We start from the raw sequence: 17,292 nt of genomic DNA, 5'->3' as shown, positions 1-17,292 counted from the left end.
TGTGTGCCGGAGTGTGTGGAGCAGCCAAACTGGCCACCTGTCTTTCCCTCGTTGTAGTTTTAGTGTTTCCTTTCATCCGGCCCTGAGCAGCACAGCTCCCACTTGGAGCAGTTAGCCTCCTGCCGCGCACGTGTGTGTGTGTGCGTGCGTGTGTGTGTGTGTGTGTGTGTGTGTGTGTGTTTGCACAGCTCAGGTCCCAGTTGGATTAGAAAGACTAATGTTCCTAAAGGTGCGTTTCACTCTTTCCTCCACGTTCTCTTTTTTTTAAAATATATATCTTTGTTCTTCATGTTTTATTGAGACAGTCAGAGCGGAGGCAGGAAGTCGGCCAACAGGCCTACCGAGCAGGAGAGGACACCAGAGGAAACTTCTGCTCCAGTGTCAACAGGAGGTCACGCTTTGGGAGTAGCGCTGCTACCTATCCATCTTTAATTAATAGGCCATACACAGCTGAGGGCAGACACACAGCTGAGGTGAAGGAAAAAAAACAGGAAGCCCTTCTGGCTGCTTCATTGACTCTCCTGTTTTGACAAAAAAAAAAAAAAGTTCAATTACATGTCTGTGAATGAGTGCGAGAGGCTCGTTTGAAGAGCGTTTTTTCATACACACACACACACACACACACACACACACACACAACTGGGGCGAATCATTTATTTGTCACCAGCAATTCTGGTTCAACAACCAATTAAATGTTATGACTCGGTTTGTTGGCAAACGTCTGTTTGTCCGAAGGCTTCTCCTTAATCCTTTTTTCTGATGGCTTGAAGTCTCAATGGGATCAAATGTGCTTCTATACTAGACTGTCTGATGGTCGAGTATCCATACCTTCCTTCTACCTAATAGCTAATCAGAAAACGTAGATCTATGACCAAATGTTGCAGACTGTTGAGTGCAGACAGTACCGTCGTCTTAGCCAAGATTTCACAAAATTCCCATTTCCCCTTTCTTGTTGCAAAACACAACACAGGTGAAAGCAGACAGCTGATTGGCCTACATATTTTTTCTATTGAAACAACACATATCAAGCCAGTCTTTTGTCTGTTGACTTGTTACTACCAACAACAGGTGTGTTGGGTCCTTTGTTCCTGACAAAACACAGCATCATGTCGGCCGTCTTCAAAGGTTTGTTTTAAGGTGTGTGGTTAGCTTTGCTCAAAAAAAACAAAAAAAACCCTCTGGCATGAAATGCTCTGCCTTATATACTGTTGAAAATGACCTGATCATGGAACTCAGGTGTGGCAGCGAGCCTGAGAGCAGGAGAGGCGGTGAGAGAAAAGGACTGGATGGAAGTCAAGAGTGGGCGGCTCACAGCTGCAGCCTGCAACTAGTCATGTCCGGCCAATGAAAAACACCTTGGGTTGTCAGCCAGAGAACACAGTGAACAAAAACACATCAACATGTATCACTATAATGACCAAAACATGACCATTAAAGCAAAACAAAAGGATGATAAAAAAAAAAAAAAAAAACTATGTGACTTAAAAACTCCACCTTCTACTCCACCGGAGCGGAACAAACGTTATAACAGCAGCAAAAGACAAAATCAACACAGGTGGCCAGTCCAACAGTGATCTCATCATACCGCCACGTGTCACTCCAAACCAAAGTTGCCCTTATTGGAATCCGGAAGTGGCCATCACCATGTCAGTGCATGAAAAGTTCACTGGAAGTAGAAAAGGTTTGTTGCAAAAACATATGTAAATAAATACAAAAAGCACTCGTTTCTTTATTATGACAAACACATCATTGGCAAGGTGCTTGAATTTACAGCATCCGTGCAAAAATTGGACAGCGTAACGTAGGGAACTGATATTGGTGATGTCATTGCCTCAGACTCCTAATGCACTTCCTGTTTTGCACCAGTGCAGACTTGCTGTCTGAGTCTTGAAAGTCCACTGGCTTGGCCCCCTAATGTGGCAAATTAGTAAAGAAAACTCATTCATTTTAAATTACATGGAACCAGCAGCAGTGTACCACTCAACTGCACCATCTCATTTTTCAACAGTACATTGACACACAACCACAAAAACCAACAACGCTGTCTCCACGTTTGTCCGTTCTCAAATGAATTCACAATAAAAAAAACATCTCCTTGGTATTCAGGACATCCACCAGCACATCTGGCCTTGGTAGCACCTCCGACTTCATTAGGACAAAGGCTGTTTTTCCCTTCCCATTACTATTACTTAAGCAATGGATGTCGAAACGCCAGGTTTCCATCGGGGCATCTCCGTCAGACACCAATTTCACTGACAATGAGCGCCGGCGGATGGTCCAAACCTCCGCTTTACCTTGGTTCCAAAACCGCCCACTTAAACTGGCCGCAAGAGTCTGCCCTCTCAGCTGATCTGTTTTCATCAATGTAAAATACAGAGATCATTAGACAGCTAAGCTATATCACAGACCCATCCCCCGCCCCTCCCCCCCACAACCCGCCCCCGCTTGACACAAGTGTGTCCGCACATGTGAGCGCACGTCTGCGCGCAGCCCGTCCACTTTGTGCATATGCAAGTTCGCCGACGCGCGAGTGTGCAAACGGTCATCTGTGTGTGTGCGAGCTAAATTGTGTGTAGTGCGTAGGCGTTTTCTGGGGGGGAACCCGATCTGGTGTGTGTGGGAGGAACCAGTTCCTCCACAAACCCCCCCACCCTCCACCCTCCACCCGCCTCCCCATCGTCCCCTATTTGCTGCTCAGACAGACGGCCTGCTAGAGAGATCAGACTCGCAGACTAACTGGACCAGAAGTCATTAGGACACACTAGACACACGCCGCTTTTTTCATACCTTTCACTTCCTTTCAAAAGAAAAACCCTTGGCAGGAAGATTATCTAGATCTCATCGGCTCATAATAGAACTTAGATCTTTAAAAGAAAAAAAAGACACAAACTGCTTTTTAAACCTTTGTCCCAGGACGGTGAGCAGCAGGGACCACTTAAGGTGAAACTGTGCTCCGCGTTTCCATGCGTCGCATACAGCAAGGCTGAATAAAAGGAGACAAAATTAAAAAAAAAACTGCTGTGGAACTGAAGCTCAAAGAGCATTTTAAACATAATATGCCAGGGCCGCATTCTGTCGTTGGTATAAGTGATTCACCAGGAGGGATTTTACGACTATCTTTAGTTCATTATTTGGCTGCACTTCTTGCTTCTTTTCATAATGCACGCCATTAAGTGTAAAACTATATTTTTCAGCCTTTCTCTTGTCCCGAATATAAATCTACAGCTTTTCATCCCTCACCAGCATCCTGAGTTATTTCATTAAACCGGCTGCCTCTGAAATGACATCAACCCGAGTAAAAGCCCGACGCAGTAACTCTCAACACCGACGGAAAGTGCCGGGTACTGTTTATACTTCGGGGGTGTTTGTGAGATTGCACACGCATTAAATAAGCTTTGAATTATAGTGTGCCTTCCACTAAAAGCTGTGCCTTGGCAGTCAGATGTGGTGGCGTTTTAAATTATTTATTTTTTTGTTCCTTATTTCTCCTCACCAGACACTTGTCACGTTGTTGGAAAAAGCCCCACATTTGGCACCTCCGAGGTCCAAGAAACAGCTTGTTAGCATTGTTAAAAAATAATTTGGAAACAGCGCCGCGGCGCAGCGGCGGGCTTAGCGTCCGTTAGGAGAACGACTCATTTACATTTTGCTCGACGGTGGAAAAAATGGCTTCAGATACGCTGCTATGCGGCGCTAACGTAGCACACCGCAGACTGGCATTAACTATTAGAGTGTCGGCTCAGAGCCCGCGAAAGAAAGACGAGCGTTAGATCATGTCATTTCAATGGAACGGGACTTTTATGCGAGACAAAACACAACAAGCGCAGATCAAATGCAGACCACAACGGCCCCGGCGAATCCAAATGGAAAAGCACACCAGTCCTATTGACGGTAATTCATTGAAAAATTGGGTATTTATAAAAAACGAAAAGAATATAAGGTCAACATTCCTCATTGCCAATATCCTGATCATTTTCCGTGAAGACACAAAGTGGAGCGGAGGATAGAAAAAGAGAGCGAAGGGGCGAGATTACAATGGAAAATGGTATGAAGATAGATAGATAGATAGATAGATAGACAAATAGAAAGACGAATAGATAGATAGACATTGAGATAGATAGATCGACAATGTGTGCCTAAACACACTGGAAAGCCATCACCGACTGCAGTCTCCGGGGAAAAGAGAGGAAGAGCAGGAGAAGAGAGGAAGAGAATGTGGAAAGGTAAAGAAGAGGACAGCGAGGGGACACAGGCACACGTCCAACCAGCAGTACCTGCAGATTCGATTCTGCCCCCCGCCCCCCCAAGTCTCTCCCTCCCCCTCCTTCCTCTGCTCCTCAAAGCCCCTCTCGTCCGCCCCATCTTTTAACTGCGTCTGTCTCCTGCCTGCTCTGATCTCCCTGTGCCCCAGAAGAGAGGAGTGAAGGACACAGGAAGCGTGTGTGTGTGTGTGTGTGTGTGTGTGTGGGTGACATGCAAAGAGTCGGATAAAAGTTTGAGTAAGAGTTCCAGGTCAGCCTGAGCTGCAGGTGCAGCTACTGTAAATCTCTGACAGTTCGAGGAAACTTCCTAAGTAACAAAACACAAGCGGAATCAGCATTTTTGGCACATTAATAGCACATTAAAGCTGGACTTGGGTCAACGTTAAAGTGCAATGTTCCTATGTGGATGAGAATAAGAATTTAAGTGCACAGAGGGGGAAAAGAAAGATCCAGATATACAAACATTTTATTGGTCATCTTGGATTATTTTCCAGCATCAAGACAATTTCAGAAATGCATTTAGGGAAAAAAACAAATATTCAAACAAAAACACGACAAATTCCAGCATGTTATTCTGTAATGCCATAAATTGTGTCAATTACAGATGCACATTTTTACGTTTGTTTCATATTTGCCAGAATATTAATGCTGTTTAAATAACATAGTTTCATTATATAATGTTATGTCACATAAATATACATTTATATTTCAGTTTACACATCAATAACACATCGCTTTATAAGTTTATAAATGCAGGGTGTGTGTTTTTTTTTGGTTTTTTGTTTTTTTTTGGTTGATCATGTGCCATTAGTTCCTTGTATTTGGAGGAAAGAGTCACCGAGTCTTTGAACGATACAGTACAACGTCCCTCTCGACTTGTCTTTCAAGGCTTCTCCATGGTCTCGATGATCGTGGGACCATTCCAGCTTTTCAAAGTTGGTTCAAACACATTTGAAAAGCCTTTAAAAATGGTCCCTTTAAAGTGATATAAAAAAAAAAACTTGAAAAGAAAAGGCCTGCAAGTCCTGGAAGTGCTGAGGAAGTCCTTCAAAAAAATCTAAAAAATAATGCGCTACAGGTCTGTCTTTGAGTTGCAGTAATCGTAAAAATTACCAAATGCCCCGTCATAGCGACGACGAGGGTGGTTCGGTTCCTGGGCCGTTAACTCCTGATGGCCGACTTCCTGTCTCTGTCTTTGTTCTGCAAGAGAGAGAGAGGAATAACGGGTCGCATCACTGGCAATTCTAAAAGGAGAAACTTCCCATAAGCAATTAGACAAAAAGTGTATTTCAGGTGCAACATTAGTTTGATTGAATCTCTGGAATAACAACAGAGACATGTTGACTTTCCCAGTCTTTGCAGAAAGAAAGGCAAACCCATCACAAATTCAGCTCTGCATTTATCTGAGATCTCAAAGTCCTCACTTTGAATGTGATCGAGCCCCATTTACTGTAAGTTGGCTGTGTTACAGAATGAGTGGAGTATGACTACTTGCATTTCAGTACTCACTGATACTGATACAGAGTACTTAATAACGCCAATAATCACTTTGATTTTTTTTCCGCAGATGTTGTTATTTGAACAATGTTCCTCAGCATGACTTTCTAGAACATGGGCTTATTGTCACAAGTTTCACTGCAGTACAAACACAAATTAACAAAATTGTCATATACATGCATATACAATTGGTATCAGTGTTGCGGTATCGGTGTGAGTATGAGCAGAGTACTCAACCCCGGTATCGGTATGTGCGCATCCCGAGCTTCAGGCAAATAATTCTGAACGTACACGTTTAAGTTGCCCGACTCTCAGTTTTAAGAGAATTTATTGGATGAATCTGAACCCAAATCAAGCTATCATTGAAAGCCGTTGCCAAATTGCTTTTCCTAAAAGATTTTGGACAGTTTTCAGAACCTCGATCGTTAATTTTAATTCATTTCGTGGAGGAGTTCCACCGCTTTTTCTTCACCGTCAACCCTTAATTATTATGTCGTGGAACACGACTCCGGGAAAATGCAGTGCACCCTGTGGAAACAGATACTCGCTTGAATGCAATCGCGGCGCAAGCACATGTATGTGGTTTTGTGCTATTTTTTTTTTTTGACTGACTGACTGACTTTGCAGAGTAAATTAACCTTGACCGTTTGCAGTAAACTTACACAAACAAAGTGTAGAATTCAGACTGTACTTTGGGCCTGTGGTAGCTAACTTTATTACGGCCCCAAGGAATGACATCATGAGCTGATGGACGACGGCGCTGCGCGACGATATATGCTTCTCATTTATCTGTGGTATCAGAACAGAGGAGCTCTTGATTTCCTGGCGGCTGAGCAGGCCTTCGCTATCTGGCCAGGAAAATAACATCACATTTTCCCTCCCAACCTGCTCCGCTCACTCCTCGGGCTATCAAACCGTTGAGTGAGTTGCAGTGATACAGTGGTACGGAGGTGGTTTTTAATTGTACACAGCACTGAGTGACATCCATCATCCCTGCCCTTCTGGTTTTCGTTGAAGTCAACAGTTTGCGAGTGATTTTATTTGGCTGCCGCAACCCTGGTTCGTTGGTCACTGCTCACAGAGAGAATTTTTTTTTTGTCGGAAAAAAAAGTAAGCCGGTTAAGACGAGGCTAACTTAATTTCTAACCCAGCGTAGCTCAAGTTCTCTGCTCTCCTGTCCTCCGCCGACTCTCCTTTCCTCCTCTCTCCTCTTGTCATCTCGACTAACGCTCCCCCCAGCCGAACACCTGTTCCACATTTCCTCCCAGACCGTGCACACTAAAGTGTAGGTGTTTGGAAAAATCCGTCTGACTGACATCGACAAAGGCGAGTAGGTGTTTGGAAGGGTATCAGGAAGTAATGAGAGAGTGAGATCACGGGATTTGGACAGGAATTGGTCCACCCACTGATTGAGGTGAGTGCGAGGAAACGCTGGAGTTATTATTGTCAATAGGTCCTCCAGCTGGACCAAGAGCAGAAGATTATTGTAAGATTGCAATTACGTGGACGTGAAGCACTGACATCCCCGTTGCTGGCCCTGTGCGCAACATTATTTTGTTATTTGTGGATTGATGAAATTTTTTTGGACATCACATGTGGAGATGACGTGGTCCTGCGCGGCTGGCAAGCTTACAGCCGCACATTTTCCACAAAAGCATCAAGCGTAACGAGTTTGTGCGGGAATACAAAAGAACAAAATCAAGTAAATACGGCAGAATTTTTAAAAGCCACAAGACCGTATGTGTCTGTGTAACAGGAAGGCTTTGCCTGAAAAAACTGCGACTTTCCAAAAACTGAAGCAACTATAATTTGTCAAATCGTAGACGCTGCTTTACAGTGTACTAACTCTTTTTTTTCGCAACACTTGCGCTATAGTTTGCCTTATCCAAGTGGTTCAATTCTCACATAAAAACCCCACATTCTCGAGGTTTACTTGTTTAGTTTCACATTTTTGCAAATCTTTTGGTTTTTGGACACAGTTATCATCTGATATTGGCCTTTAGTTTCTTTGCATGATTTAAGTTGAGAGGAAGGAGGGGAGGTTTTGATGAAGTACTCCTTTCCTAAGCTTGAAAACAGTTTTAAGTTCTGTCCACTGGGGCCCCGGGGCCGTTCACTACTCATGCAGCCTTCCACCCCGACAGCTCTAATTTTTAAAAACAACTTGCTATAAAACTGTCAGGTCGTCTTCCTTAGCGCAACACTATGCTGGAATGCTACACGGGCAGTTCAGTGCCACCAGAACGAAAGAGGAGAGTTTAATAATAACTTGTAAAGGAGACGTTGCGAAGTAAATCGTACGGCGGCGTAGCTTTAGTATGCGAATATTTTCTTTTTTAGTACAGCATGTTTGCTCGAGATGTTTTTGAGGAAGAACTTTCGCAGGCGGCCTGGAAGACAGTCTGCTCTGCCGCGCCAACCAAGAGACGTACAGCCGTCTCGGCCTCCCTGCTGGAAAGCAGCACTGGAAAATTACAGGTATTTATCAGTGGAAATCAAAACACTTGCAGCCGCTCGGAGAGAGTGGCCGCATGACAATTGGATGATTTACCAAATTACGACCAATTACGTTAAAATCCCCGTCGAGCCGGCCCACGTGCTGCTCTGTGGGCGTTTTTTTTTTTTCCTTTCTTTCTTTCAGGAAGCGCAGCTGCTGCTGCCGAAAGGCGGCTCTTGTCTTCCCCTCTGCCCGAGTGCGAGCGGCTCAGTCAAAACAGGAGGACGGGGACCTCGGGGTCTGGACTGGTAGTCAAAACAATCTCCTCAAGACTCAAAGGGCCACGCTAGGATGACATCTACAACCGCACTAACACATACCGCGGACCTCCCAAGGGGGTGATTTGTCCGACACTAATATGATTACCTGACGATGTTTGCTTTAGATACAATATGATGATATTACCAGCCTGGAACAATATTATCCTTTGATTAAGTTGAATAGGGCCCATTTTCAGGGGGGATGTGAGGACAGTTAATAGTCTCTTCACGGCTTCTTATCGACTCCACTAATTCCACAGTGGACATTGTTTTTCCGAAACTCAACCGGAGCCGTTCCTTTACCTATAAATGTGGATTTTTCCATGCAGTCCCCCCCCGCCCCCCCCCTTTTTTTCCCCCCTGTGTTAAACCTTTCTGTCGATTACAAACATCTAATTTAGTCTCTGGCTGTGCGCGGCAGGCGACTGACTGGTTGGAAAAAATAATTCCACTTGGGCACCGGCCTGACAATTGAATAAGGAGATTGGTATTCAAGCATGAAATGAAAACGGGTAATATCCCTTTAGTTTGTCCAGTGAAAATATGTGCGAATGACTCAGTTCCCTCCCCTGTCCCGCGGAGGCCGTAATTATCCAGATAAATGAGCGTCGATTAGACGAGCGCGGGGCGAACGTTCAAGTCGTAAAACGAGCAACGCATCCGACTTTTAAATGAAGCTAACTGACACACCGAGGAAGCCACAATCTGCCATTATGTGGTTTGGACGCATCACGCGCGTTCTTCACACTCGCTGCGGTCTGCTAAAAAGAATCATCCGCCGAAGAAGGCTTGATTTATCTCCTGCTATCTAATCTGAGGTAACACTCACCAGTCTGTCACAAATGTGTGTAATTATTAATGATCAGTTACCGCGGCCAACAAACCCAACCGGCACTTTATCATCGGAGCTCAGATGTGCGACGGCGAACGTCGTAGGAGCTTCAAGCACAGATTTTATTTTTTTTTGGAGAACTTGCAGTGTTTAAATCGCCGCAAGCTGCTTTGCATTGGATTTCTTCTCCATTTTCTCCCCGCCTGGATCTCTGCTTTACTCTGGTTTCGTCTCAATTTGCTGCTCGAGCGACCCTCTCCCTCAAGACCGAATGACAACAGAGTGATAGCTCCGCTAATAGATTTTGCTAGTTATCTGACCCGGCTTTTTCTGTTGGCATTAAATTAGGGTTTAACTGCTTCCATCTGGGCTGCAAATATACAGACGGGTCCAGCCGTGTCGGAGGCACACCGGGCTCCCACAGAGCCGCTCTCTGAAACGTGGGCAGGAATATATTTTGCGAGTGCCTGAAAGTCTGTTTCTCGAACCTCAGCCCGCCTCATTAGCATAGATGGAAGTGGAGCGGCCAAGTTGGTGATTTCAAGGCAAACGGACATCAACTCCAGCTATCTCTAAACGAAAATACTCAAGTTTTCATCCACGACCACCAACACCAATGTTACGTAATGGCATTTTTTTTTTTTTTTTTTTGTCAAGGAAGCAGACTAATAGGCAACCGTCTGCGCAAACCACGGCCATTAGCGCGCTCTCACACATGCAAGTATCCACACTCTCAGGGCCTCTCGAGGCGCATGCCTCATTTGACGTCTACAAAAGACGCAGAGCGCGGATTCAGCAGCGGGCAAACGCCAACTGTCCGTACACTCGCAGGATAAATAGCTCGGGCTGATTATCCCGCTGACTCCTTGGCTGTTACTCCACTCCTTTCATTCTCCATCCGTCTTTCCACAACTTCCTGCAAACCATTAGTTTGGAAAAGTGCTGAAAGCTTAGTCCTGATCCAGGACTCCTTCAGTCAGTAATTATATATATTTAGGTTTGTTTTGTTTTGTTTTTTTCAGGGGTGTGGGTGTCTTTAAAATGAACACAATGAATTGCCTGTCTGAAAAAGATTGTGAAAAAATAGAAAAAAAGAGAAACATAAAGGCATTTGCTATCACTCTTGGAGTGAGGTGCCCACACTCATTTTTTTTTTTACAGTTGTGCCTGACCTATGCTCGTGTGCATGTGTGTGCGTGTGTCTGAGCGGCGAGGGCGTTTTCACCGAGAGTGGTTTCCAGCCTTCTTTACCGTCGCCTTCAAAGCCCAACGTCAATGTGTTTCTAATAGCGGCAGCTGAATTAAACACTGGCTCTACAGGCCTCTGCAGAGGATAAATCATTTACAGAACAATTAGCTCATTTGTTGCTCCGCTCGACGCCGCCAATGACTTCCAGACACAGACGGAGTTTGTGTGTACGTGAGCGAACGCGCGGCGCGCACGTATAGACATTGTGTCACTGTGTGTCACTCAAATCCGCCTCACAAAGTCACGAGGCCGGAACGCAGACTTTCATCCACTCACGCGGTTACAACGGTCACCTAAAACTTTAATACAATTGAACGCAGATACGTCCGTGTCTCGCTCTGCGGCGCACATGAGCGCTGTCTTTCCATACGCCCTGCTTTCCAGCCGCTCGCAAAAATCATCACTCATAAAAGTTTTACAGCTGCCCAAAATGTAAATTAGAAATGTAATATCAGAAGAAGCCGTACACATCAGCTGTTCGGCTCGATCCCCCCCACCCCCTCTGCCCTTTCTTTCTTTCTTTCTTTCTTCTTCTTCTTCTTCTTCTTCTTCTCCTTCTCATTTCTTTCACTTGTAAAAATTCCAAATAAATAAGAGTTCTTCAAGTTGAAAATGAGTCAGGGCTGACCCCCCGAGAGCCAGTAAACGCCATTAATTCAACCAAGTCTAAGGAGATCTGGGCTGTTAACAGCAACCACACCATAATTATCATTGTAGCTTTATTTTTTGTTAGACTTTTATATTGTTTCTTGCCATATGAATCCTCTTATAATTCGCCAAATGAGTCCCTCTAAAATTTGAACCTTGGAAAATGCTTGGACTTGTCATCTCGGGGCTTGAAAGGCAGAGCCTTGGCGTTATTGCTGTTATTGGCAAATGAATGTGCACTTCTGTTCAGGTTTTGCTGTCGAAATGAGCGGCCCCTTCTGCCTGTTGGGGGGCCAAAACAAATAAGCCGCAGTTGAGTAGGAAGCTGTAAAATAGTTTCAAAACGTCAAACCCTTGAAGCGGCGTGGGCTAATCAGCAGTTTTAGAAAAATAATTTCAGAATTTTTGTTTGCCGCACAATGCAGGAGCGAACACTTCAGTTTTCCTCTTGAGGTCATTGAGGGCAACTTCTAACTGAACAGCTTTCGAGGTAAAACGGCAGAGTGACTCGAAAAGACTTAGTGGTGCAGGCTTCAAACAGTAGGTAGGATCCACAGAGCTGGCAGCTGCAGTGATTGGTAGAAGCAGTGAGGACTCACACAGGATATTGGCATCAATCACGCAGGCAGCATGGGGACTTCAGCAGTCCTTCGCTGACCCGAGTCCTATTGTGTAGTTCTAATACATATCTCATACACAGATGTTGCCATTAGGAGGGTCTCATGTTCTAATGAATCCATCAGAAGCATCACCTTAAATTAACGCATCCAGTCAAAAGGTAAAAGGTACTTTGTACAGCAAAATTGTCAGATCAGAATTGGTGTTTAGCACTGAACTGAGCTGAGCTGAGCACACTGCTACTTTGGCCTGACTGAAGTGTCTCACATGGTTTTTGAGGGAGGGCACCCACACAAACACACTGGCAGAAATAGGCAAAATTGACAAAAAAAAATATATATTACCACTAGGCTTGACACTAAAGGATATGAGTGTATGTAACACAATAAAAATGCACAAATAAAAATGATGAATTTCAGGATAACGTAACTGAAAATTGAGCTCTGCTTTCAGAGCAGAGGATTACAAATCATTAGAAATGCCCAGACTGGGGAAAAGAAAGATATTATTTTGCTTCAGGACTAAACTGAGGATTCTTGCCCAGCAGATTTACTGAATTACAAACAAGGGAAAGGCTATTTTGAAAGCCATATTTCCTTTATTTAAATTCTTTTGAAATACCCCTGCGCTCAAACCGCACAGCCCACATTAGTGAATGTGCAACATAATTTAGCCCTCTCGCCGCAGTAGTCATTACAAGCAGGACTGTTTGTTTTGAAACGGTTATACTGTATACACACATAATAAGGGGAAATGAGCGTATACTTTTCTCACTTTCACCCTCGTTGGAAATGAGTGTAACTGAAGCGGCTGGCCATAAGCAGACCTGACAGCCGTGATGAACCTCAAAAGCCATGAAAACATACAGAGAGCGCACGTAGGACACAAAGTCTCCTTTTACCTCCACAATGGTTTCCTCTCTGTAATCACCGGCACTGATTCTGCCCTCTGACCACTCCAACGCACTACACGGACACTTTTCCAGAGAAAATGAAATCCTGTCAGGTGCTGCCAATCAGGGTTAACCTCTTAGGTCCCATTTGCAGAGAGCCGAGCCAATAAATGCAGTGTTGCCCTTATTGGGATCAAGCACTGTCAGCATGTTTCAATGCAGTGAGTCTAGCAATAGAGTAAGATCAAAATGCCCCCTCTCTAAATTTGTTGAGAGAGGGGACATTATTTATAAAGATGATAATATTTTCATTGGGTTCTATCAGAACAATTGTCAATTTTAATAAAATGACAGTAGCCTGCATAAGTGGATCTCATTCCTGCTTAAAAGGGAAACAGGGAGTCATTGCGTTCATCTGTCACCCCCTGGTCTGAATATGAGAAGTCTAGATCGATGCACAACAGAGAGCACGGTGAAACTGCCGCCAAGCTTATGGGGCGCAGACTGTTGTCAAGTACGTTTTAATCAAAGCCCACACGCCGACCGTTTTGACGTGAGAAAGCTCCAAAATTGTTTTCTGCGCAGCGTGAATTTACAGCTCGGCCGCGCGTCTGCGGCAGCGAGCTGACAGCGGCAGATAGTGTTTCACGGCTCCTACCGGCGGCTCCGACCTCCACCTGGCTGACCGACACGCAGGGAGCTGAAGAGAAGATGTGGAGTAGATGGGCGAAAAAATAAAGCGGAGGCCAAACGAGGAGGGTCCTGCGGATCGAGGAGGGGGAGGTCTGCAGGTGAAGGTGGAGGAGAGAAGTTGATAAGAGGGAGACGAGTTGGAGGTGGAGGAAGAGGAGGAGGAGGAGGGGGCGATCCGAGTCAAAAAGATCTGAGAGCAGCCGTCTCCCAGCCGAGAGCGTCTGGGCTCTCACAGACGTCGAGGACGTCTAAGCTTTCCCTCACGAGGGGAGACAGGAGGGAGGGTGGGAGTGACACACACTGCTGAGACTCAGGTTAAATCCCCAGCTGAAGGGTCTCTGGGTCTGGACACTGAGGAGGGTATTAGCTTTCACACGCTGCTGGGGTAACAGGGGAGTCTGCCAGATGTCAGCTCCCTACCCATAAATCCTGCTAAATGGGCAGCAGATTGGAGGGGAGTGGGGGGTGGAGGGGTAGGGTGGGTCAGCAGACACCAGCTCTCTGTCATCCTCCGTGCTGGGCCGGTGGTGTTTGTAAAAAGTTCAGGCTCTAGGCTTATAAATTCAGATTCTGATCGGAATCTTTTATAACCTTCACGTTCCCATCAGGCTGAGGACTCTGTTTCGCCGGGGCTGTTCCTGATTAGATCTATTTCCTGTGCCGAATCAATCAAGCACGGGGTGAACTTTGAGCTGAATAAAGTTCTGCTTTTCCTTGTGCCTGTTAAGGTTTTAGAGGAGGCTTGCAGCAGTGGAGGTAGTCTGGTTCTGCCCCAGTGTTTTGGAGAAGCCGAAAACACTGAAGATAAAAAGTTTGAAAATATTTCTCTGTCCGAATCATTAAACTCCATGTATAAAATAATTGTAAAAATAGAATGACAAAATTTGTGATCTCATCGCGCACAATTTAAAAAAAAATGTCATTTTAAATTTCTCACCGTTTCAAAATGTGGCTCCTTATGTCGTTAATGGGCAGAATAAAAACATGTTGTTGCAACAGCGAGGGATAAAACATTTTCAGACTCATATTGACGTCAGGTCATTTTTGAAAATTATACACATGGTTCTGGGTGTATTTCAAGCGTTACCGGTCATAAATCTCTTTCCTGGCGTGAAAAAGCCTCATAAAGTTAGAATTCATAATTCAAAAATGAAAAGAATATTTTTTTAAACCTATGTGCCTGAAAATAAAAACTGTTATGGTGTTATTTTCTTGCTTTATGTGCTTATTTTTCCAAATTAAAAAAAAAAAAAGCGCGCGCACACTTTCTGACTTTGTGATGTCCATCCCAACGAAGGCCGGAAAAAAAAAAACTCCACCTTGAGCTGTGGAGCCACCTGCTCGGGTGAAAGCAACCCTCAGCAGAACAATAACACACTCGTTCACCCCAAAAGAGAACTTTTAAGAGGTTCTGCTTTTAATATCCCCCAGGGCCAATCTGGTTTATAGGCACGGTCACTGATCTCGAGTCAACACCAAACTGACCCCGCAGCATGGCACACGTTTTTCCGGGAAAAACCCGAACGCATCGCTTTAACCTTGGTCTATTATTAATTCCGCTTTAATTGACATTCTAATTCAGGACAAAGTAGTTTCGGATTAAAGCGATTTGACTAAAAAAAAATGTTTTGCTTGTTTTGTGTACTATTTGCAGTGACCCCAAAGAGTCAAACATAATAATAAAATAATAAAATAAAAAATATTTAGTCCCTCTAAAAAATTTTGAAAAATTCCTTTATATTGCCATCTATTTTTGCTCCAGGTGTCTTGGCCTTCTTTTGCTGCAGCTGCTGAACAGCGTATTTGTCCGTGCGCTCACCATTTTCCTCTGGTTGCTGAGGCAGAAGGTACAGATGTGCTTCGGCTGGCCCGATTGGTCGGAGCCTCGCGTGGGGGAGGAGTTGACGTGGAAGAAGGGCGGCGAGGGAGCGTGGCAGGGCTGGCCGTCGTGCAGGCCCTCACCCAGGAGCAGCACGTTCCCCAGGTGGCTGATGTAGCTGCTGGCCAGGCGTAGCGTCTCGATCTTGGACAACTTCCTGATGGGAGCAAAATCACAGCAGAGAATCAACGGAGGGGGACGGCCGTGCTCGCCCAAAATACAAGACTCAGAGAGTGTGCAATCGTCTGGGTAAAAAATGACCCGCGCGTTGTCATAACACAGCTGCGAGTTGACGCTCGGAGAGTAAAAATGAGCATATGGAATCAAATCAAATCAGAACTTTGTTTATACAGCGCTTTTAATGCTTTATCAATGCATCTCAAAGTGCTTCACGCAAAAATAAAAACAGAAATGAAACGCATTATAACACTCACTGAGGGACCATTACGAGGAAAACCACCTATGAGGAGCCCATCCACACTGAGAGGGATCAACGCCCCCCCAGTGGGCAGGCCATATATGACATATATGACAGCGCTTCCCCACATGAGGAATCACTGTTAATGGTATGTCGATTTTCTTTTTCTTTTGGAAACATCAACTCACAGTCGATTGCAGGCCCATCCCATGCAGCCGCTCTAAAAAAATCATTTAGTCATTTAAAGTTGCAGAGCTACAGCTTGTTATTGCTCCCATATGGAACATCAGGAACATATCTGCGCATTAGAGCCACTGACTCACTGACTCGCTGGCTCACTGACTCACTGCTTCCTACCTGTCCGCCGGCTCGGTGGGGATGAGCGTGCGCAGCGCCGTGAACGCCGTGTTGACCGAGTTGGTGCGGTCCCTCTCCCGCGCGTTGGCGGCGTTCCTCTGGCGCCCCTCCGGGAGCGGAGGGGTTAACGGGGGTCCCAGCCTCGCCGCCATGGCCCCCATGTCCAGCCCGCCGGCCCCGACGACGCCACCGATGCCGCCGCACAGCTTCCTCTTCCTGTTCACCTTGATGTGGAAGGCGGACGGCGACGAGGAGGACAGGCGGTAGGCGGCCGAGCTGGACGAGCTGTTGGTGCGCTCGTCCGAGCCGGAGCCCTCGCTGCCGTTCTCGTCCTCGTCCTCGGAGAGGAGGGCGATGTCGCCGTACAGGAAGCGGCTGGCGGCGGGGGGCGCCGTGCGCAGCATGGCGAACGTCATGGTGGGGGGGTGACGTGCACGGGGGGGGGGGTCTGTCCTCAGAGGTGACTGGTGGCGAGGGTTGCCGACGGGTGCCTCTCAGCCAGAGTTAAAGGTCACGAGCTTCTCCTCTTCAGGTGAGTTACCTGAGGGCCCCTGTGTGATGCTGCAGGTCTTGTCAGGGATCTGAACAAAAGATGGGAATCTGGATGAAATTGGACTAAACTTGAAAAGATGCTGTTTGCTGCAGGCGGCCGCAGGTTCCGGATCCGTCTAGAGCTGCCTATTGGTTCACGCAACACATTTCACATCCCCAAAGTTCTCGTCTCCGGTCGTTAATCCTCCAGGACCAAACGGAAAAAAAACTCTTTGAGGTTTGTCTTCTCTGTTGTCGTCAGTCCTCGCCCTCGCATTCGTCTCTCTCTCAGTCCCGACTTCACAAACTGACCTTCGGCCCGGCAGCGGTTCGACTCTGCAGCTCTTCGGCTTCTTCTCCAGCGCTCCCTCCCCCTTTTCTTTTTCTTTTTACTACCTTCTCTCTCCGCCGCTCGGCTCCACGTGTGCCTGCTGTCTGAGGGTTTCCGTCTGCCTCGGGTCTTATAGCCGGTGGGAGGGCCGGAGGACTTCTTGGCCCCTCCCTCCTGAGCGCCGAGGGTCCCTCGGCTGCTGTCGAGAAGCAGGCCAGAGAGACCGGAGGCAAGAGGCAAACCATCAGCGGGAGTTTGTTTTGGCTGCGCGCTGATGTGGTTCAGGGGAAATCCACCCTAAATCACAGCCCGCATCGGCCTTATTTGC

At 46.0% G+C, this 17,292-nt stretch overlaps 1 protein-coding gene across 1 annotated transcript; it reads right to left on the bottom strand.

The window, feature by feature from the left end:
- Nucleotides 1–4,708: 4,708 nt before the first annotated feature.
- Nucleotides 4,709–17,043, bottom strand: LOC142879403 (basic helix-loop-helix transcription factor scleraxis-like). The gene is made up of 3 exons (XM_076012681.1): nt 16,103–17,043; nt 15,268–15,484; nt 4,709–5,462 (listed from the first exon to the last, which is right to left on the bottom strand). Exons 1-3 carry the CDS (start codon nt 16,516–16,518, stop codon nt 5,424–5,426), a joined length of 672 nt encoding a protein of 223 aa, XP_075868796.1. The 5' UTR covers nt 16,519–17,043; the 3' UTR covers nt 4,709–5,423.
- Nucleotides 17,044–17,292: the final 249 nt, after the last annotated feature.

Source organism: Nelusetta ayraudi, unplaced genomic scaffold (genome assembly GCF_046127955.1).
Source record: "Nelusetta ayraudi isolate G7.1 ecotype Tasmania unplaced genomic scaffold, CSIRO-AGI_Nayr_v1 ptg000136l, whole genome shotgun sequence".
Classification (NCBI taxonomy): Eukaryota; Metazoa; Chordata; class Actinopteri; order Tetraodontiformes; family Monacanthidae; genus Nelusetta; species Nelusetta ayraudi.
Note: the sequence above shows the minus strand (reverse complement) of the source record. Positions and strands in the feature narration are given on the sequence as shown.

What these genes read in the sequence shown, in the direction of transcription:
- LOC142879403 (XM_076012681.1), bottom strand. Translation starts at nt 16,518, where the DNA reads ATGACGTTCGCCATGCTGCGCACGGCGCCCCCCGCCGCCAGCCGCTTC. An exon ending in CCCACCGAGCCGGCGGACAG is followed by an intron (nt 15,485 to 16,102) that starts GTAGGAAGCAGT and finishes TGCTCCCATCAG; the next exon opens with GAAGTTGTCCAAGATCGAGA. An exon ending in TCAGCAACCAGAGGAAAATG is followed by an intron (nt 5,463 to 15,267) that starts GTGAGCGCACGG and finishes TCTCTCTTGCAG; the next exon opens with AACAAAGACAGAGACAGGAA.